General features: G+C 37.3%; 1 protein-coding gene across 9 annotated transcripts in view; it reads left to right on the top strand.

Moving 5' to 3' along the window:
• FAM120B (family with sequence similarity 120B) overlaps positions 1 to 22,076 on the top strand; it is a 101,540-nt gene that overhangs the window by 26,443 nt on the left and 53,021 nt on the right. For all 9 annotated transcript variants that reach the window (XR_005256315.1, XR_005256316.1, XM_038131841.1 and 6 more), the window contains exons 6-8: positions 1,820 to 1,912; positions 17,177 to 17,383; positions 21,283 to 21,391. Coding sequence is in view for 7 of the 9 variants with exons in the window: in XM_038131841.1 (XP_037987769.1) it covers positions 1,820 to 1,912; positions 17,177 to 17,383; positions 21,283 to 21,391 (409 nt within the window). In the remaining 2 variants the exon portion in view is untranslated. The remainder of the gene's footprint in view (positions 1 to 1,819; positions 1,913 to 17,176; positions 17,384 to 21,282; positions 21,392 to 22,076) is intronic.

Raw genomic sequence — 22,076 nt, 5'->3', positions numbered from 1 at the left:
TTTAAAGTAAGAAAAAAATCCAGTAAGCAAGCCTTAACTATGTCAAAAAATTGTTGATATGAAAAAAAGTTTTTTGCAAGGGTACCTTTCAAATATTCTCTAAATTAAGAACAAAAATAGTGAAAAAATTACAAAATATTATGTCTGTCTTTAAAGTTGGCAAAGCAGCAGATAAGTTCAAATCAAACAGTGATGCTTCCAGATGAAGGGGAATTTTCTCTTTCAAGCTCTAACAGTTTTGGATTAAATGTGACAGTGGAACTGTGATAACTCACCAAGTTTGATTACTGAATAAAATATTTCTCTGCAGTAGTCTTTTTACATTCATAAGCATTTTTGGCTGATCTGCTCTGTTAGGAGCATTTTCTTGCTATTGTCCTTGCAAGCAATCTTTGATTTCCTTTTCTTAGGACAAAATTGTGCAGTTATTAAGAATTGTTTGTAGATAAAAGTAACTTTTTCTGTTACTTTGGTGTATGAAATATGCAGGTTTAGTAAACCTCTGTTGTTGCCATCTATACAAAGGTGACATCTGACTTGAATTACAGGGTAAAGTAGGACCATTATCAGATCTTAGCAGACAGGTGGAGTTAATGAATACCAAGGAGCATTTTGAAAGTTTAAAATGTTTCTGATATCCCCCACATTCTTGTGCCTTATGCAAGATTTAACATCATCATAGAGGAGAAAGTATTTTACAGTGGGACAAGCAGTGGGGCTTGATTTACAAAAAAAAAAAAAAATTCTGAGTAGCGGTTGAATAATTTTTATCCTATTAAAAGAAAGGCAATGCAGAGTTTTTGGCAGCCTCTTGAATGTTCTGTACACCCACAATGCACATTTCCACATTTTGCAAGAGAAACCTTTCCTCAAGTTCCAGTTGATAAGGAATTGTAATGCTCTGTGGATCTCACTTCGGAGCTCTCTGTATATCCTCAGCTGCTGTGACAGATAAGTGGTCTCGGTGCACTTGTGTAATACACAGTGTTTTATAGGAGGAAGGAAGGGATTAGAACTCCCCTGGTACTGTCATGGAATCATGCCAGCTGCTCTCCAGGTGCTGCCTGTCTTCTGAGCTGATCACGGGCCTCTGCAACATCTCTAAACACTTTTTCACAGCAGAAAAAGTGCCCATCCCACCTTTACTGATAGAAGTGAACTGTTACATCAATATAGACTTGTCATTTCCTTTTCCCCACTTGAACATTTTAGGTTTTAGCTTTAAGTTTTCCCTGCTTCCATGTGTAGCCTTAAAACCTGGAAGAAATCAAATATGTTTTGATAAATCTTGACATTTAGGTTAAAATAGGTAATTGAAATATTTTTGAATATTTTTGAAATTTCTAACAAATAAATGTGTAAGCATTTAAAAAAAATTCCTAATGGTCATTATATCTGTGGCTCATTGAGGTGGTTTCTATCCTATGTCTTGATTATAAAGAATTTTTTTTTAAATCTACTTTTTTATTTTACTTTTTTTACTGCTTGATGTAACCAAGAGGGAGAAATTTCCTGATGTTAAGAAACTCCAAGGGAAGTAGAGAAGGGAAAAATGAAGGGCGGGCATTTTGTTTGGTGTGTGGAAATGCATGTGTATACGCTACACACAAGCATTGGGGTATGCACTCCATTCAAACTGTGAAAGAAAGTATTTTGTTCCCTATATGTTTTCCTAGATGATCCATTCCTGGTGGTCATCATTGATGCATTCCTTGAGGTCACTGTTCCAAGTTTGATGTGCTGGAGCAAGAGAATTCAATTTTCAGAAAGGTCCTCTTTAGAGCCTTCAGATAATGTGTCATTTTTTCATCTGTTTCAGGTCAGTAGCCTCTCTCTGGAGGACTTAAATGCATTTCTGGCACTCATTCTCTGCCTCAAAGGGAAATCAGCAGCTCAACTGACAGGCCTGCAGGTATGCACTGGAATAATTGTGTAGTATGAAATACTCATGGAAACATTGTGATGAATATTTTGGGGGTAAATCTTTCTACATTAGTTTTTTTACAGTTACAGGAGCTAAGTGTCAGGGTAAATATATAGGCTTTTCATGTGCTATATTTTGTGTGAATACTTACATTTGCTAGTCACACAAAAAGAATAAAATAGAAGGGACATTTTGTAGTGGTTGCAGTCCTAGAGTGAGCAAATTGTTCTCAGATTTCTTCCTTCCTTAGCTTCCAAACTTCCACCTGAAAAATTTGAATTGATGAAAAAATTGATAGTGTGAATCCTGTCATACAATATTGCTTTATTTTTTTTACTGAGAAGGATTTTGGTTTTGGACATGAGTTGCATGAAAATCTCTAGATTAAATTAAATTTTGGTATTACTGATTGAGGGAGAATATAAACAGTATAAACCTAACCAGAAAAAAGTTACCTAATGTGACTCATTGCAGTGAGAACTATTTGGATTGCACTGTTCTGTAACTATTTGGAAGTTCTTTTAAATATTTTATATATACTCCATGCAAATCTGTTTTTTCCTTTCTTATCTTCTGCCTTTCCACGTGTGGATTGAAGTTTCCTAGATGGTTATTGCAGAAGAACCATTTAAAAAGTTCTTCCTGCATATGAAATTATGCAAGAGTATTTTTGATTTTGTAGCCCGAAATTGCAATCAAAGTATTAGCAATGTGTAGCACAGACACCACATGTCTATTTCTATTTGAGTTGTGGATTTACATAAAAGTAACTGGGAAAGGGTTAGAAATGGTTAGAACCTTAACATATCTTCATTCTGTAAATCTTGCTTGTATTTCCAATAAATTCCCTGTTTCTTCGAACAGTCCATGAGAGAATTTTGAAAGTACTTTTTTGTTGATCTCAAGGTAATGCTCCTGTTACTATCCATTTGTTTCTAGTGCACAAGTACCAAAATAACAAAACCAGTATGATCCCAGTTCCATTCTTTGAGTCCTTATAACAGATGAAGTCCAGGCTCCTACAAGTTTCTTCAAAGTCATCACAAATTTGATTTGTAGCTGACTGTGTAACAAAAAGGAAGCGATGAAATGAAGGCAATATGGAACACAGCAGAAATGTAGGATTTATTTCTGTCAAGTACTTGACTGCACATAGTGCTACACTCAGCACTGGGAGGATGAGTACTTCAAGTCTGCGTGGCAGTCATTCAGCAACAGCATAAGGGAAATCAAGCAGGAAGTGTTGAAACAACTTGTTTATAGATGCATTTACAGGGATTGTTACATAAGTTTCTAAAGTGCTCCTAAGTTTATTCTGCTTGAATTAGAGGTCTTTGTTTGATTCGTTTGTGTTGTGGCTCTTTGGAAATACAAATCTGCATCCAAATGCATAACATTAATCAATGTATGCTACTTATCAGCATTGGGCTGACTGAAAGTTGTTCACAAGATTTTGTTATTTACCCACAAAGCTTATGGCAGATCAGCTGTGCACACAGAAGTGCAGGAAGGGTGAAGCTGATCTTACACTGTGTCATGTATCATTTTATGAAGTGGACAGAATGTTGTTGGAATTGACTTCTGAGTGCCATTGGCAACTCCTTTCCAAAGTAATGTCACTCTGCTGCTTATATAAGCACTTCATGCACTGTCCCACAATGCCTTCTGCTGTGCTAGAAACCAACACAAGATCCATGTAACATAGCTGAAATTTTTTGTATCAGGCCACTTTAGATCAGCTCCTTGTCTTATTCTGTCAAAATTCACGGTAGAGCCTTTGGTAATAGTTTGAGCCAGAATAAATCCTTCTGAAGGGAATAGTGAGGAAAAATTTTGGTCTCTTTCTCTTCTGAGGTTGTGAATACTTAAATAAGAGTTTCAAAACTTTCCCTCATTGCCTTCAAATTAACCTCTTTTCCTGTGTTTTGATGACCTGAATTTCCCTGTGGAAAAAAAGTTGCTGTTTCTCAGTTGGATGTGTATCTGTGTCATGTCAAGCTGTATCAAGAATAGAGACCTTAATGATGTCCTGGGAATTCTCTCTTGAAAGGGCAGGGGACTAAATAAATAGAATCTCTTATACAAATATTCTAAGAATAATGATCAATAAAGCAAGCTTTCTGAGAATTACCATTCAAGCATCTAATTTTCAAGATCCCATCTCAGAATAGCTTAAACAGTTTTTACTCATTACTGTATTTAATCATTTTACAAACTTGAGTTATGCTCAATAGAGTTATTGAGTTATTTTAATAGTTAGTGAATAAGGTATCAATAGGTATTTAACAGCTTAATTTTCTAGATATTTGTGTTTAAAATCAAAGGATCCAAGTGGAATGAATTACACTAACATGTAATTGGTTAGTAAATGGAGTTTACAGCAAGAAATCGGGAATAGAGCTTAATCTGTTTACCATAGTTTTTGTTCTCCTTTGAAAAGTTAAAAACGATCCCTAGAAACAGCTAAATTGCAGAGCTTCCAGAAAAAATGGTAAAATTAGTCAGCATCTGCAAAATTTTATGAAGAGATTTTCTCATTTGCCATTTTGGACTTAACATTGTAGTATTATTTAAATGTAGAAAAAATGTTTATTTCTTGTAAATATTTCTTTGAAGAACACTTATTTGATTTTTAAAAATTATCTCTTTCTGTTAAGAAGTCAATTAGCAAATATGTTTTAGCAGAATACTTAACTTCCTCTATGAAATATGAGAGGAAATATAAAGAGAGCCCGTTCTAATGGAATGAAGAGAGCGTTTCAGCCTTCCCTTTCAAATCTACTTTCTAATATGCTGTCCATATTTCATAGTTAATGAGATCCATAAACCCACAAGTCTATGAAACAAAAAAGTCTATGGTTTGAATAAAGTGGGTTAAAGCCATAAAAAATATAGTTTATCTCATGCTGAAAGAAAGTGGGCTGTGAACATGTAGCAACACTGTACATTAAGTATTACTTTCTGAGAATAACATAATGTTTATACATGAAGATTTGATTATTTTTCAAGATCGATGGTTTCAAAATACCAAAATGTGCACATGATAAAAAAAAAAAACCACAACATTTTTCTGGTTAGATTTTTTCTAGTTTTCTTGTGGTGCCCCCCTTATATGGTAGATTAGCCTTCTACTTTGCCCAAGCCTCCCATAGAGCTTATACATAAGGTCAGAATTAAATTTTGGACCCCAGGTTGTCTAGTTCCCTTCTTTCTATTTAAATCTGGTGTGTGGTGTTGGCAAAAAGCCCAGAGAACCATCAGTCTAACTTGGAGGCCATTGCAGAGAAAAAGAGGCACCAGCAGTTGTGCTTCCAGAATCGGTCCTTATATTGTGCTGGCCCTGGTTGTTTACAAGTGCAGTTACAATAATGCATGTAAAATACTGCCCAAACAGGAAAAACCATAATGACTTATAGACACAATTACGTTTTTTCTAAGATTTCTCTAAATATGTGACAATATGGAAAAATTGTGCTGGAGGTGTAAAGCTGTGAATCACATCTTTTCTGAAAGTTATAGCCAAAGATAAGATGGAAAAATTTGGTTAAAAAGGAAACAAAAACTGGAAATCAGTAGATGAATTTTGGGTCCTGATAAATTATTTTAGAAGTGAAATATATGTGAGAAAATAGGAAATAAAAGTTAATAACAGGTGCGTGGGTGGACATACACATAGCTTTGCTTTAAAATGGCACATTTTGCCAGAATATCTGCTGAAGAGTAATAACATCTTTTGTACCACTTGTAAAAGGAGCAGTTTGGCTGCACATGAGGTATGAGACAGTCAAGCACTGAAATATATTCCTTCAATTTTTTAAGAGCTTTTTGTTATTTAAAATTGTTACTGAAATGAGTGCAGTCATTTTAGATGAAATTATAAGATTCAGAGAGTCTTTGCAACTTGATTGCAAATGAACTTTCACACCATATGTATTAGGTATTATTTAATTAGCTTTTGGAATAATAATAAGAAGAAGAAGTACTCAGCAAACTAGTTAACTAGCTTGAAAGCTGAAAGTAGCTTTAGCAAGAATTTTAGTTGCACAGAACTTTTGAGTATTTTTAATTGTGCAGTGTCATGGAAGCAAAATTACTTTGGTTTTATACCTGGGTTAACCTTGGTATTTTCCCAATATTACACAAGGTATTTTTCTGTGAATATTTCCCTGAGGGATACTTTGCCACATCCATGAAAAATGGCACTATGTTTTAGAGTCATAAGTAGTAGTGTAAGTGTCTTGGTTAGGATCCCTCAGATTTAAAGGATGTTGCCACATCTATTCTGTGTTTTTTCTTCCGTGCCATGCTGACAAAAAGACATAAATAATACCCAGATTCTGAACACTCAATAATTTCAATCTCCTGATGTGTTGGCAAGCCAAGCTATGTTTGTCAACACCATTATGTGTGATATTTTTCAAACACACCCCAAACAGCCTTTGTGAGTTATCTGTATTTGTCAAAATATGATTGTTAAAAAAAGGCCTTTTTTCCTCCAGGGAGTGTACGTTTATTGTGTCTGTGTGACTGTTTCCTAATGAATATTTGCTTGAAGTCTAATGGGATTGAATAAAACATAAAATGCAAGTAAGAATATTGTAAAGATCTTAGGGATAAACCCTTCTTATATACAAAGGACCTGCTTCTGAAATGTACATTAGTATTAACTAAAATGGAATTTGAGTGCATTCCCAGATGCTTTACTGAATCAGGGTTCATATTCCCTCAAAATTTGCATCTGTCAAAAGTGTTCTAAAAATTATAGGGGGGATTGTAACTGGCAGGTGGTGGAGAGCAGGGGGGATTGAGGTGATTTGCTGATCTTGGCATTGCTCCCCAGCTCATTTTCTCATCTGCGGTCTTTAGGCTTCCTCAGTGTTCTGGGCTAATCTGGAACTAAAGTGCAGCAGTAATTTCAAGTTGGTGTTGGTTCAGTCCCTGTTCAAACTTAGAAATATTCTTCTCGTATACCCAAGATCTTAAATGAACCAGTCCAAATAGAACAGTTCCACTCACTTACATGGGTCAAGCATTAGAGCAAATACAATAATGTTTCAGGAGCTGTAGTCACTCACTGCTTACAGCACTTTTCAAAGACCCATCTCTAAATTTGTGGCTATTTTCATAAGCATCTTTTGAAGTTCTGAATAAAGTTTTCTTAGTCTATTGACAACTAGTTCTACCTTTTTCGCTGCTGTTGGTTCATAAGTATATTAAAGAGAAATCTTGGGTATACCTAACCTATTCAACTTGCAGACAAGGTTGGTGCTCTGCTGCACTCTCCCCATTTTCTTCTTGACAAAATTTGGTATATTTATTAGTATTATTAGAGTCTATTTTCCTGAACATTTTTTGCAGTTGATGCAATGCCAGAATTCACATAGCCCTGTAAATTCTATTATATGAAACTGGCACAAATACAAACCACAGCATAACTAGATCACAGAACTGTCAAGGTTGGAAGAGGCCCCCAAGATCATCTAGTCCAACCATCAGCCCAGCACTACCATATTTAACATATTTAACAAATTTAACTTATTTACCCCTAAACAACATCCCCAAGTGCCATCTTCAGATGCTTCTTGAACACTTCTGGAGTGTGGCAACTTCACCACCTCCCTGGGCAACTTACTCCAGTACCTAACCACTCTTGCAGTGAAAAAAAATTCCTTTTATCCAGTCTTTATCTCTCCCAGTGCAGGTTAAGGCCATTTTTCTCTCATCCTTTCACTTGAAGCAGGGCAGAAGTGACCACCCCCACCTCACTACAGCCTCCTTTCAGGTAGCCATAGGGAGCTGAGTTGTAGGTCATCTTTTCTACTTTGTGAAAAAAATTCATTTGTTTAGATGGATTCTGTTTGCCCAGGGAGAAAATCTTGCTCAAGGTTTTGAGCAAGGGTCTTAAAAACAGGATTTTTATTCCTTTGTGGACGATGGTCTTGCATTTTTCTGCGTAATTGTGTTAAGTTTGCTGCACGTTTCTGTGAGTTTTCCCCTTTACTGTCCAGTGGCTCATAATTAGCAAGATTTCAACAACGTGGAAATAGCAGCAATGTTGCAGTTATAAATTGCTTTTAGACTGTATATATCCTAAAGAGTATTTCAGGATGCTTAAGGTAAAAGACACTTTGGAATTTCAGATAACAAAATTGCTGTTAATTTTTAATCCATGCCAAATAATCTTGCAGGAAGTGAAACATGTTTGTTAGTAGTGAGGGTAATAAAGCTCTCCCAAAATATCAAGGAAACTGACAGCTTTGAAAAAGTCAGAGATAACTTATTACAGAGAGGGGAAAATAAATATTTCTGGTATCAGTTGGCATTTTCCTGCCAAGTTTGTGTTGGTCAAAGTGTACGTTTACTTCTGAGTTCAATAGTTCTCACTTCCTTGCACATTGTATGCTGGAAGGAGCCAGCAGCCCGTGAGGGTTGGAGGTGCTGTTTGCATGGCGTAGGTGGGGTTGCTCCCCGCTGCCTTTGAGGCCTGACCTGTGTCCCCCAGGGCAGGTGACATCCAGGGCTGGAGCAGGGAGGGAGCGGAGCTGTTGGGAAGCGGTGGCACGCGCGCACCTGCCCCTCATCTGCTGGGGGCCGCCTGCACCTGCCCGCGCGCCTCTGGCACGCCTGAGCAGGAATGCGAGCCGCACATCTGTCCGGGCTTTCCCTGGAGAAAGAAGCAGATGGCTGGGTGCAGCTTCAGAGAAGCCAAGTGTTTGCTGGAATGAGCCGCTCAGAGGTGGATGCATTTATAGGCGTGTGGCTACAGTGTTTTGCTGGACATACTGGAGGTTTTCAAATTACTATAGTAGAAATGTTCATCTGGGAGATGTCAGAAACAGCAAGAACTGATTTGTTCCCTTTCTTTTCAAGTGTATTCTTGATTGACATGGCCACTGTCCAGGGGTTAAAAGTCAAGACAGTGTTCAGTTCCTATCTGTTGCTTCTTCTCTGAGTTTCATCAAATTGTGCAGTTCTTTCTTGTATTTCAGTTCTTGCTTGTAAGAGTAGTCTCAATAATATAAGTTTTTTAGCCAAAATTGCTGTGTGAAAGTGAACTTTTAATGTGTTAACATTAATATTGATGTCATACATATATTCTCCTCCCCTTCATCTTTGTTTTGGGGTTATTTCATTTGATGTTCACTGAGAAACAGCTGAGATGTTGTAGAAGGAACTTTTTATAAAGAAATGGAGCTGTGTTAAGAGAAAAGTGATAAAAGTACATTATAATATCCCTTACCAACATTATTTTTTAGCATCCAAAGACACTGTCCCTTGTTAAGACATTACAATCCCAATGTTACATATGAGGAAAGAACAAAGAGGGACAGTAAACACCAAATGTGTAAAGGTAGTTGTGTATTACCTCCAAAGAAAATTAGAGATTTATGGAGAGATTTAGTTAATTGTTTATAATCTCATCAGCATGTCAGCATGTTTAACTTTCTAGTAAAATCATACAATTGTATGTTGTATTTGTACCCTGAGGCTCCAGTACAATAGAGGAATAGTTCAGGCTAGGAGCAATGGTAAGTAGTATTTTTCAATTACAGGAGGCTAAAAGCATAGTGGTGTTCTGCAGGAAGTTTATTTTGGCACAGCACCTTCTGCATTAAAAAAAAAAAAAAAAAAAAAAGGTACCCTTTGTTTTAAAATGGCTGGGGATCAGTTCCTGAGGCTGAAATGTTATCAGCAAAGTGCCTGCAGAGTCCAGTGCTGGCTGAAGGGCTGCGATGCCAAAGTGTGGCTTATTACAGAGCATGCATTTTCTTTAAACAGCATTCTTTGTGTTCAACAAGTCTATAAAAATGGCCAAGTTATTCCTACATTAACTGTTTCCCTGTTTATTTTTAATTTGCTCTGACACAGTGCTAACACAATATAATGTAGAATACTACCAGTAAATAATTTTATTTTCATTAAAACCTAAATTTGTAGTCAGTTCTTGAATAGCTCAGAAGACCATCTTTATGCAACAGCTGTGTGCACCAAACAAGGTTTCTCTAATTTCTCTGTATGCATTCATCTAAACCACAGCACAGGGTTGGCATTCTTGTGCACAAGGCAGCAACTTTTGAGCTGTGTCTGGCAATTTTCCATTTTGAAAGGAATAGGTGTTCTGGAAGTGGATACTCTATTGTAGCTTAGTTTCAAATGAAATCCTGATATCTTGAACATCCCTGATCACAGGTTACAGTTTGTCAGTTCCCTTCACAGGTCATCTGAAATGCTGCTGCGTGACTCATTTGATTTCTCTTGGAGCTTGGGATTGTCATGAAATAGAAGCAGACAAGTTCTTCTTTTCCTTCTCAACCTGTGGACTTAACACCTAGAAAGTTCCCTAGCCAGAACTGTTTGCCGTGGACCATATCACTTCAAAGGGTGAACCGCAGTATCAACAATCTTACTGTGCAGCTGCTTTGCAATACAAAGAAACTCAAGGGGGAAAAAAAAACCTACAAAACCTATATGGCACTAGCAAGCAATATTTGCTCTACTGGAATTCTCTACACAAGGTATCTTGGTTCAATGACAGTTTTATTTGAAGAGCTTATGACATGAATAACAGTTGTGATAATGTTTCTGAAAGTGCTGCAGACATGCTAAATTTTGCCAGGTCTAATTCTGTGAAATCCACTGATCTTTCTGTTGGCTGCAGTGTAATAAATCAGACCCTTAAGAAATATAAACTCAAACAGCTTAAGAGAGGGGATGATCCTACATTAGGACAATTGAATAAATCTTGAACCTCCACTGTGAACCTAGGGAGGAAAATAAAGAATACTAATTTTTAAGCTTGGCTAATTAAGCCTGGGACAATTGTAGCAGCAAACTGAGCAGTTGCAGGCCTAAGCAGTTGTCATTTGCCAATGGAGTCTGAGGCTGTGGAAGGACAGACTGCATCAGCAAAGGCAGCCAAGCACACTCTGCCCAGTAGTTCTGTTGGTGGCAGAATTTTTACACCTAAAACTGTGTTCCATGGACCAGTCCTATGATTAAACAAAGGGATAGTGCTGGATTAAGGTGTGGATAAGGACTTACAGATCAGGAGAATGGTCAGGATGAGGCAGCAGCAAATGAAAGACATTTTGAAGGTTTTGGTAATGGAGCTAGACAGTGTAGAGTAGAATGCAGAAATACATAATGAGTGTCAGGAAGCAAAAGAGTGGAAAAAGTTTGATGTTTGAAGGCTTACAATGGAAAGTTACTGGGAGAGAACTGATCTTTTGCATGCTTTCTAAATTTTTTCTCTGTGTCCCCTAATAACATTTGAATGTGTTGGCCAATTTCAGCTGCATTTGACAGAAATGTAGGAGTCTGGGGGAGCAATACATACTGCTGTTTTTTTTTAAATAGACAGCAGGGAAGATGGAGAAGGCTCTCTAAGTTGCCCAACAGGACGAAACTTTATTGTGGCATCACTTTTATTAGGGCATCCATGTGAGAGGGAGACATCACTACAGAAGGCTACAAGAATTTTCAGAGTCCAAAAAAATTAAAATGTGTTTCCCTACCAACTAAATTCAACACTATCCATGTGATGGAAAGGTGAGGAGGTTCGAGGATAAGTATGTATCCAAAAACATGAACAAATATTTAAGACACTAAAAATTAAAATCCATTCATGTTTGTAGAAGGGACATGGCTGCTGGCTGGGCTGCAGTCTGGTGGTTAGCTTGGTGACTATAATTCAAATTTGATGCCAGCATTTTGTAGATGTCCTAGGTACTGTGGACTGTTACTAGCACTTCAGATCAGAGTTGAGTAGTTGTGGCTAAAATAAGGGAAGTAATGTTATTTCAGTGTTTCTGCAGGTGTTAATGTGCTGTCCATTGTAGAACTGAATAAATAAGCTGAGAGGACTAAACTTTTTAATTGTGAAATTAATTATTACAGAAGTGTCACTTATGCTGGGGTTTGTTGTGGATATGATAAAGAGTTCTGATAAAAGCAACTGTTTATGAAAATTAAACAAGAAATGAGATGTAATCTTTTTGGAACTGAAGGAAATTTTTCTGGTTGCAAATTGGTTAGCAGTAATACTTTTGTGTTATTATTTGTGCTTAACGGTGCTTAATGGTAAAAGCATTTTTTTTTAAAGTTTACTTCAGTGGTGGTTTTAGTTTAATGTAAATACAAATGTTGTTCCACAGAGAGGTATCATTTTACATCAAAGTCCTGATAAAATCCAGTAAATAAACTTTCCTGAACATATAAATACTAAACAATTGGGTTGTTTACAGCTAAATATTTACTTCAAAGTCTTAGAAGTGTTTAAAAACTGGTTTTTCTAGTTTCTGTTGCAGCCGATGCCATCATAGGATCTCTTTTCAATCCCCATTTTCCTTTGCACACACCTTGTTTAAGCAGGAAGAGCTTAATTTAAGCCATAATCTTTCATCAGAATAAACCTTACTCTGTTTTCAAAATACTGGTGCTCCTCTCCTCCCTCAGTTTGACAGGGCCCAGCAGCTTATTGCCTAAAGCTGACTGATGCCTAGTAAATGCACAATTTCACCAGCCCACCTCTGCAGGGTGGCACTTCTGTAATTTACCAACATTGCACAGGTTTAGGTTATCCTTTTCTCAAGAGCAGAGAGTAGAGCTCCAGTGTGCAGGGGTATTAGCATCCTTTTCCTGCTTCCACTAGGAATTTATGCTAATGGCTGGAGGCAGGACAATCTGGTCTCTGTCTTTGGGTTGAGGTTGCTTAGTGATGCTTTCCATGGCAAAGACTTGTCTCAGCTGAGCGTTCATCTCTCTATATTTAGAACACGGTGTGCCTTAGAGCTCTCAGGCAAAGCTAAGCCTCACTGTTCCAGTGACAAGTTCCTGAGATAGGATCTACCTGCTGCCTTTATTGCTCAAGCACGAATTGCCTATGGTTAAATATTTGATCATTCAAGATACAGGTGGCTGCTAGGAGAGTTAATGTAAGAGGCAGCAATACTGATGATATACCGACTGAGTTCAAATGGATCTAAAAGGAGCTGGTTAAACCAGACAAGTACACAGATTTTGATCACTACCACTTGAATTCCAGCAGTTTATTGCATGGGATAAATTACATTGATTTGTAACTACTGTTGTTGAATACTTTCATTTTAACTAGGAATCATCAAATACTAACCTGTCCTTGAGAGTTATATTTTCCCTTTTATCACAAAAACAGGTGTATTTTTTTTTGTAGGTGGGTGGGGAAGGTGGGGAAGGGAGGAGTGGAGAAATGCATTATGTAATTTCTTAAGCTTTTTCTTTTTAAATTTCTATGCCAAAATGTTAACCATAGTCATGTCTTCTGTATTCAACTTCACCACAGGAAGAAGGCAACAGAACAGGAAAAAAGTAAACTCTAACCTAAGTAACAATTATTAATACAGACTTTTTACATTGAAAAAGAGCATGCCCAGAATGTTGTTGAAAATCCTACTAAAGGAACACATTTTTAAATGAAATGTTGTATTTAGTACATTGAGATACAGAGGACATGTAAAGTAGCACAAGTAAAGAACTGTGAAATTGTCATCATATATTTTCTCCTTGGTTTCAGGAAATTCAGATGGTGAGATGGCTTTGCTGTGTCTGCTGACATCTGGCATATTCAGATACTCACCCTCACATTTCAACTGTTACAGAACCAATTTATTATAATTTTCACAGAATTTGAAGCTTTTAAACTCCAATCAGTTGAGAGGCAAATGGGATTTTTAGTATGCTCCTGGAAATAGTTTAAGCAGCTTTAAAAATGCATAGTACAAGGTTTACACCTCTATCAAAAAATCCCTTCTCAATCTACAAAGAAGAGTCAGAGGACTAATAGTATTGCCTTAAAACATAATGGTATTTTTACATCCTGATCATTTTTTAAATTATTATTTCATTAGATGAAATTTGAACTGGAAAATTGCATTTCATATACAAGATCCATGTATTTTATCTTTCTGTAAGTTAAAACTATTCAGCAGGATGTGCTGTCTCCGTCTAGACTTGCAAAGTGCTGCTGTGAGCAAACACCTGCCACCCTGCCAAGCCTCTTTCTGTCACCAACGCACATTCACACAGCCACAGAGATCACCCTGAACTCAGTGCTGTAAGTCTCCTAGCAAAGAGATTTCTGAAATTGTTAGAAAAAAGCTTCATGCATAGTGTTGTGGATGCTTTAGCACTTCTCTTGCTCTTTTCAAGTAGCTTACCCAGTTCAGATCAAGCCTCTGATATCAGTAACCTCTGCTGCAATGATGCTAGAGGGCTGGGAACTTTTGAGTTCTGAGTCTTCAAGTAGGAAAAAGTTCTCTTTTTCCCCAAGTGCTGGGAGGGTGGGGAGCTGCCATTGGTAGGCTCAGCAGCAGGGCCACAGCAGAGGCAGCTGGTGCAGGAGGAGCAGTTCTCACACATTCCCTGTGTCTCTCACACAAATGTCATCAGCTGGTGGTAGGAGTAGCAGCAGTGAGATCACAGGGCTGCTTCTCACATGGTTCACTGGGGTCCTGAGTTTATAGAAATGGTAAAAAGAGCAGACACAATTTCCGAAAGGAAGTAATCTCTAGTGTGTAATGCCCTGCAAGACAAGACTTCTTTTCTTTTGGAATTTTCCACTTCTCATCATGATGTCTTAACACTGCAGACACCAAGCAGTTGTGAGCATTCCCATGGCAAGGCCACTCTGTGGTTTGCCATGAGCCCAGCCTCATTGTTACAGGCTCACTGTGCTTTCATTTTCTTTGGTTTTCATTGCCAGACATGGAAAACAGAAACTACCCTTTAGTGAATGTATTTCCTATCCTATTAAAAGAAAGAAATCACTGTTAATAGGTCTTGCATTGGTGTTGCTCATAATAATTTCCATTAAAACACCAAGCCTTACCTGATAACCCTCACACACACACACACACACACACACACACACACAAAACCTCCATCCCCCAATACTAAAGTAATTTAGGAAAGTCCTGGACTGATATCCCTAGACAATGAAGTCTTCTAACTGTAGAGCCTGTCACCAGCAACATTATCTTTTTGGTCACTATGTCTCAAGTTTAACAGGAAAGAACACAGCTAGGGTTGTAAATGATGATCCTTAGCAGATCTTCAGGTTTGATCTGGTGATCAGAAACAATCTAGTAAATGCAACATAAGAATCTCAGTGGCAACATGATAAGTGACTGTGTGCACTCTAGCAGTTTACTTTCGTGCAAATACTGGTTCACTTAAACCACATTCCTCTTTCAAGTACCCTTCAGCATCATTAAACAGTTTGCAAACCCCTGCTTTACTTGCCAGAGCAAGAGAGTTATGAGTGTGCATGCAGTTACTAGTCTCAGCTGGCAAAATGGTTGCTGACATCTGGAGGCAATAACTTCCTGAAACTCAATGGACTTATCCCCTACTGAAAGTACATTTGCTTTAAAGGGAGGGCAGGAGAGAGTCTCCTTACTCTAATATGAAGTGTCATGATCAGAAAAATACAGACCTTTCATTTTCTAAATGACTGCTTAAATTCTAGTGGGAGGTGTCCCTGCCCATGGCAGGAGGCTTGAAGCTAGATGAACTTTAAGGTCCCTTTCAGCCCAAACCATCGTACAGTTCTGTGAAATTAGCTTGTTGTCTGCAATGTCTGGATGTCAGTGGTTGTCTCCAGTTGTCTGCACTGGATGAATTTCAGCTACTGACTGTCATGTTGGGTCAGTGCCCTGGTGGCCAGCCTGATGCCTTTCCAGGAATCACTAGAGACAGAAGAAGTTCTTCCCACTCTGGGAAGCTCTGAACCTCCCTGCCTGGCATCTCCCTGCCTGCATCTTCATATCTGAGTCCTCTCTTGCTTTTGCATTTTGCAGAAAGCAGCCCATGTATCTTCAAGCACTTTGTATCTTCAAGTCAGCTTAACAGAACCCTACTGCCCCTTGTCTGTGGTGGGGGAGAACCCCATCAAAGAAGTCAGCTTCACCTAGTCACAGAATTCAGCTCATTGCATAATAGTGCAGAAAATCTAATTCCTTCACCAGGGTCTGGCTCTATTCTCCAAACAATTTATGATTTTCATTTTTGGAAGAAGCTTTGTAGCTCTTTATTGCTAGCAAAGGCTTCCTGATTTTGTTATGTAGGCCTTAGGAAGGAAAAATTCTGATTCATTAATATTACATTTCATGGATTTTGCTACTACTTGCCATTTTTAAAACATAAGGCACTGGTGCTGTATGTTCGTACCTTTAAGTCTTTTGGAGATCTTTCAAGATGTAAGATGTAGTAATAATGGCCAACCCTTTCCATTGCATTTCAGACAAACAGTTCACAGCTCTGCAGGGGCTAGGGCTAAGACAATTTGAGTCACTTTTTGCCCTTTCTGTTCTGGACTGTTTTGGATACTATTCCATACCCCTAAGGGTACACCAGCTACCAGGGATTACAGTATGGATGCCACACCGTTATGAATCTCTCCTGATCCTAACAGACTGATGTGGAACAGACTGGAAAAGGCATTGCCCACTGAGAGCTGTGTATTGTTTAAACAATACTTAAAATCAGAGTTTTACCCATACTGGATTCAAGGTTTTTATATTTTGCTGTCGTCTACCATAACAGGATGTTAAATTCACGCATGGAGTTTATCTTGGCTGTGAGTTTTAATTGTCTTGTTGAGTTTCTCATTGTGCATTTTCTAGATGTTGTCACACGATTCCAGTATTTCTTCTGAAGACATCCAGGTTGAAGTGAAATAATTTGACTTTCAGATTACAGTTAAAGGAAATTCTGGAATGTTTAAAATAAAAGCTAGGATACAAAATAAACTTTGTTCTGTCAAATGCTGCAATTTAAATGATCTCTAAATGCTGTAACATTTCCGGGGTAAGCAAATTCTGGAAGGTCAGTGGATCACTGTACACATCAATTTGTACTCCCAGTTCATGTTTGGCATTCCACTAACGGAACTTTTTTCCCTGCAGAGCTGCTAATGCTTGAAAAATACGATGGAGCCATTTATTTTGTCTTTCCATTTACATTTTGAATGTATTTGTCTTAAAAACTTGAATGAGATGCTGTGTTTGTTAAACTACACTTCTTCCCCTTTATTGAACAAAACTAGATACAGAACGCTCAGACAAATTCTGCGGTGGACTAGAGGGCCATCATTGTCACAACATCAGGACAGCTGACAATTTTCTCTGCTGTTTTGTGTTTAGATGTGATGGTAAGATGGCTCATATTTCCTGACTTGTGAGACCTGCCTTTGTGTGTGTGTGTGTGTTTTCACAGCTTGCACAGGTAGACTCCAGGGCTGTACATCTGGGGGCTGTCCTCATCCGTGGCCTTACGACTTTGCTCATGGCCAACAGTGCCTGTGGCTTTCCATTCAGGATGGATGATCTGATGCCTTGGGCAGTGTTTGATGGAAAACTTTTTCAAGAAAAATACCAGAAGGCACACCAAGGTTGCTCTGTAGAAGAACTTTTGGAAGGCAATGTAAGTGATCACTTCCTTTTAGTTCTGCATTCTTTGTAAAAATGTACCTGTCCGTTTAGTTTGTTGTTTTTGAATTCATGTTTACACTTTTCCCCTTTCTTTGTATTTTCCTCTCTTTCTTATTCCTTTTTCATTCTCTCCACAAAAAATAATTTAAAAAAGGAGTAGAAATACCGAGCTTATGAAGGAAGCTGTAATTTTACCTTTATTTTTCTTCCCACTACTCAGAAAATAGTAGAAGGAAAATTGTTTTCAATTTCAAAAATGAAAATGCCTACAGTCATTTTCTAGTACTGAGATATTAATGAGATCTTTCTCCCATAAGATTTTAAGCAACATATTAAAAACACCTTTAAAAAACCAAATGTTTAAGAGTGATATTTTTAAAGGCATTAAGGAACCTAAATTTTGAGAGGAAGGTTTGGCAAATTCAAAGAGGAACTGCAAATCAGAAGAAGGTACATTCTTTTAGAATAGGTAAATATGGGTATTTCTTTTAGAATCTGACCAGGTACCTTCCTGTAGCTCTAAGTACTTATTTCATTCTCAGTCCCACTTTGTCTTACAAATCTGGGGCTTTATAAGATTTGCATGCTGTTACCAAAAGAGCAGTGTCATTTCAGACATGTCTGGGCAGGGAGGTCCTGCTGAGCCCTGTGCACTGCTCAAGGGCAGCATGTCCAGGCTCAGGGTAGGGTCTGCTGGGCTCAGTGCCAGACTGTACTGATGCACTGGTGAAACCTCAAACCAGACCTGCCTCGTGCCCCACCAGCACAGAATATGGGGAGAGATGCTTGGGTAGATCTGTACCCACCTGGGAAGGTAGCTCTAAAGACCTTCAATTAATGTGTCTTTCTCAATTAATGTGTCTGAAAAACCTATATCATTTAATTACTTTTGAAAAGCTTACCTTTGAAATGCTTTTACCTGCTGCTGAATGTATCACTTGAGGTTAAAGTAATTACAGAGAAAAAAAGGTTTCAGTTTTGATTTATTTTAATCTTATTCATCAATGCCAGTTGTTTTTGTATAACTGGTTTTCTTTTGGGGTTTTGTGTCCAGCTGCATACCATGCTGGTCTGAAGTGAGGAGTGCAGTTCTTGTGGGTGGGTGGAATGAACATGTTTTTAGCATGAAGGAGGAGAATAATCCTTTCCATATGTGTTCAATCATATGATTAGGACCATAACCTCTATCCAAATCCTGGTGGTTCCTATTAATTGGTCTGTTGATTTCAGTAGATTTTGGATTGGGCTAATGGTTCATCCAGGAATTTCATGCAGGACTTTTACAAAACAATAGAGGGTTTAAAGAATAAATGGGAAAATGTTGAAGTATCCAAAATGAAATTGATACTTGTTTTCCTCTTGGGTAGAATTCAGGTTAGTGGATAACTTTGACAATAAAAATTTAAATCTGTACAACTTTTATATTAATTGATACAGGTATTTTAAAATTTATTATGTAGTATGTTTTAGCTAACATTTTTAAATCTTGTGTTAGTGTTGGAGTTTTATTTTATTCTGTTTTATAATGAAGATGAAGAAAGCTCTTACTTTCCTAGAACAGAATTAGAAATATGCTTGGTCAACTGAAATATCTAGGTTAGGGTTTTTAAAAGCCTGATGCTCTGTTTTAAACAAACCCCAGATAAACTGTTCTGTTGTGAGGAAAATACTCTAGCTATGTGAACTTTCAGAGTAGTTTAAATACCTTTTTCTTTTTTAGGTACAATTTTATGGTACATATATGGCAGAGATATGTACCCAGACTAATAAAATAGCTTTCCAGCTTATCAGTTTGAGGCAAGAATCTGTTTTTGGGGAGAATTGCCAAGAGATGCCAGTTTAGCTGGGAACACTGGCAAGGCAACAAGTATATGTGATTGGTTTTCCTCTTATTATAAGTTCAACTTTAATAAATAAAAATGGTACTTAGTTCCTGGCAGAGCTTAATGTACTGCTGGAAGCCAAGATCTTTCAGCACTTGTTTGTTAACAATCTAACCTTAAGCATCACAAATCTAATCTGATGATAGTGACAGTATTGTATTCAGAAAAGAAGTTATTCTACATGGTATGTTTTGTTATGGAAAAGAAAAATAATAGGAAAAAGTTATTCCTTAGGTTGTTCAGTGCTTGTCTCCTAACTCCTAGGATCCCTTCTGTATTATCTGGACAGTTGCATTACTTCAGGGACTTGAGGCAATCTCAGAATCAGTGTTGTTTTGAATCTGATAGGCTTAAATACAGTTCATAGGTTTCTGAGAACTACAGTAGAAATACAATCCTGGTTAAATATTTACATGTGTATCAAAAGTTTTAAACATCTTAGGGTTTGCTTCCTACAGGTTCTTATACCAAAAGAAGAAAATGTGTACATTAAATATAGTTGATATTTTTGTGGGCAAGTTTTTGTGTAGCTCAGCTCTTTGTAGCCTAACAGCTGTTAAAGATAAAAACATGGACAGTTTCTGATAAGAATAAAAATAGAGCCATCTTGTTTTTTTACAAAATTATGCTAAGCTCATATTATGCTAGTTCTGTTTTTCAAAACTGTAATCATATTAGTTTGTTTATCCACACAGAAAATTAGCTATAATAGTCTCATAAAGAAGTGAGGCAATGATATTATCACTTTATTAGCCTTTTTATTGTGCTTCTCACTAATGAGTATGTTCATGGTCAAATTTTTAAAATTAAAACCAAATTACATCATGGGGTCAGCATAATTGATATGTTTTGTTCTTTTCTGATCTCATCCAACCTCTGTACATCTATTCATCCAACCTCTATACATTCTGAATTTATTCTCCCAGGAATAAAATGAAAGGCTCTTTCTCTGTATTCTTCACAGGCTGGACCCAGTTTGTGTGGCAAAACAAATTTTTTTAAAAATCTGTGGGTTTCAGTTAAGTCTCTCTAAAGATGTTTGTTTACTTAAGAAAGGTATTAGGGAAGTTAGGGAAGTTCTCAGCAGGGTTCATTCAGGGACTCAGGCTCTACCTTTAATTTAAGAAACCTCTCTAGTTACTGCAGACTTGCTCCGTATTAGATTTTTTTAGCTTATCCTGTCATCTTCAAAAGGAAATGTCATCCTGTAAAAATCAGTTCCTTTTTATGAAAATAACAAATTATGCTATTATTCTAAAATCTCTCTTTTCCTAATTCTCTTCATTGTGGAGTAAATCCCACATGCCCAGTACCAATCAGGAAAAAAAGAAATACATTCTAAGATCTGTCACATTTTCAAAGCTCACAGAAATCAGAAAGTTAAGGATGTATCACATCTCTCAATATTGCATCCTTAAATAGCTTCAGCTTGTCCTTTTGACAGTAGAATTTTTCATCACACCACAAGGTAAGCACTTGAATTCAATTCCCCCATTTCTTTTTAGACTTAGTTATGTTTTATCAGCCAGGAGTTGGGGCAGATGTATTACTGTTGGGTAAGTTCTGTTTCTAATGTATGAGATTAAGAGACTGATTCTAACTGGTGTGTTTTCCATGAGTTCATCAGTCCTTATCTGGAGGCTTTAACCCTCTCTGCCTGAGGTATTGCAGATGGAAGTCTAGTTAAGTGTATCTACAGGTGCAAGGTCATAGAATAGGACAGGACAGCAAGGGATTTGCAGATGTGAGCAGAGAAGGAAAAAGTACTTCACTGAGAAAGGGGAAAGCATTTCTTCTGTACCCCTACTCATCCCTCCAGGTAGCCACATTTAATATTAAATGTTCAAACTTTATTTCCTGTAAAAGTGTGAAGCAGATCTACCAGCTTCATGCGTGCACAAGTGTGGCTATGACAAGTCTTAGTGTTGTTGTGTATGGGTTTAATTTGTGCTACACCTGAAGAAAGAAGAGCAGAAGAGTCATTTATTTTTTACTGTGTTTTCTGCAGGAGTCTTTGTACACACCCTTCCAGAATTTGAAGTCTCTCATTTGCAAGGTTTGCATGGCAAAGAACAGAACAATACAGAGCAGACCAAGAGGGAATGGATTTAATACAGGTTGGCATTGAGTGAATTTTCTCAATAAAGTTAATATATAGATGAGCTAAATTATCCTTCAACAGCAGCAGCAATTACATAGGCAGCCCATCAGGCTAGGTAAACTTTAAGTTCTTTCTCCAAGAAGCAATGAATAGATCTAAGAAAATATTTACTCTTTTTAGCAATTTATGTAAATTTGATTCCCCAAGTTTCTCTATTATAATATTTCCATCTAGGTACAAAGCTAGTGAGATATATACAATAAGTATCATTAATTGACAGGAACATTACTATTTATTCAGTGACTGAAGATATTTTTATAGGAGAAATTAAATGGCCCAACTTTGTCTTTCAAAAGCTCCCTCAGGGGAGCTATTTAACATTGATAGCTGAAGGTCGGCATGAGGCATTGAAATTAAATACTTCTTATTGCATTCTCTGACATATTTCAAAATAGGAGAGCTTTTGGGCAATTTGAAAAACTCTGCTTTCTTGCTTAAGAACTAGCTCTTTCCCCCAACTTTATGGCACAGTTTGCTAAAGAACTCAGTTTGCAAATTTGTTTTCCCTACCTGAGCTGCCCGACTTTCAGGGTAAAAAATATCTAAAAGGTTTTTAACATCAATCACAGATCAGCCTGAATGTTGAGGCTTTGAGGCTTCAAAATGTTTGAGACTTTGAAAAAATTTGAATCTCAGTTTTT

Source organism: Motacilla alba, chromosome 3 (assembly GCF_015832195.1).
Source record: "Motacilla alba alba isolate MOTALB_02 chromosome 3, Motacilla_alba_V1.0_pri, whole genome shotgun sequence".
NCBI lineage: Eukaryota > Metazoa > Chordata > Aves > Passeriformes > Motacillidae > Motacilla > Motacilla alba.
The sequence above is the reverse complement of the archived record's forward strand: the minus strand, read 5'-3'. Positions and strand labels throughout refer to the sequence as shown.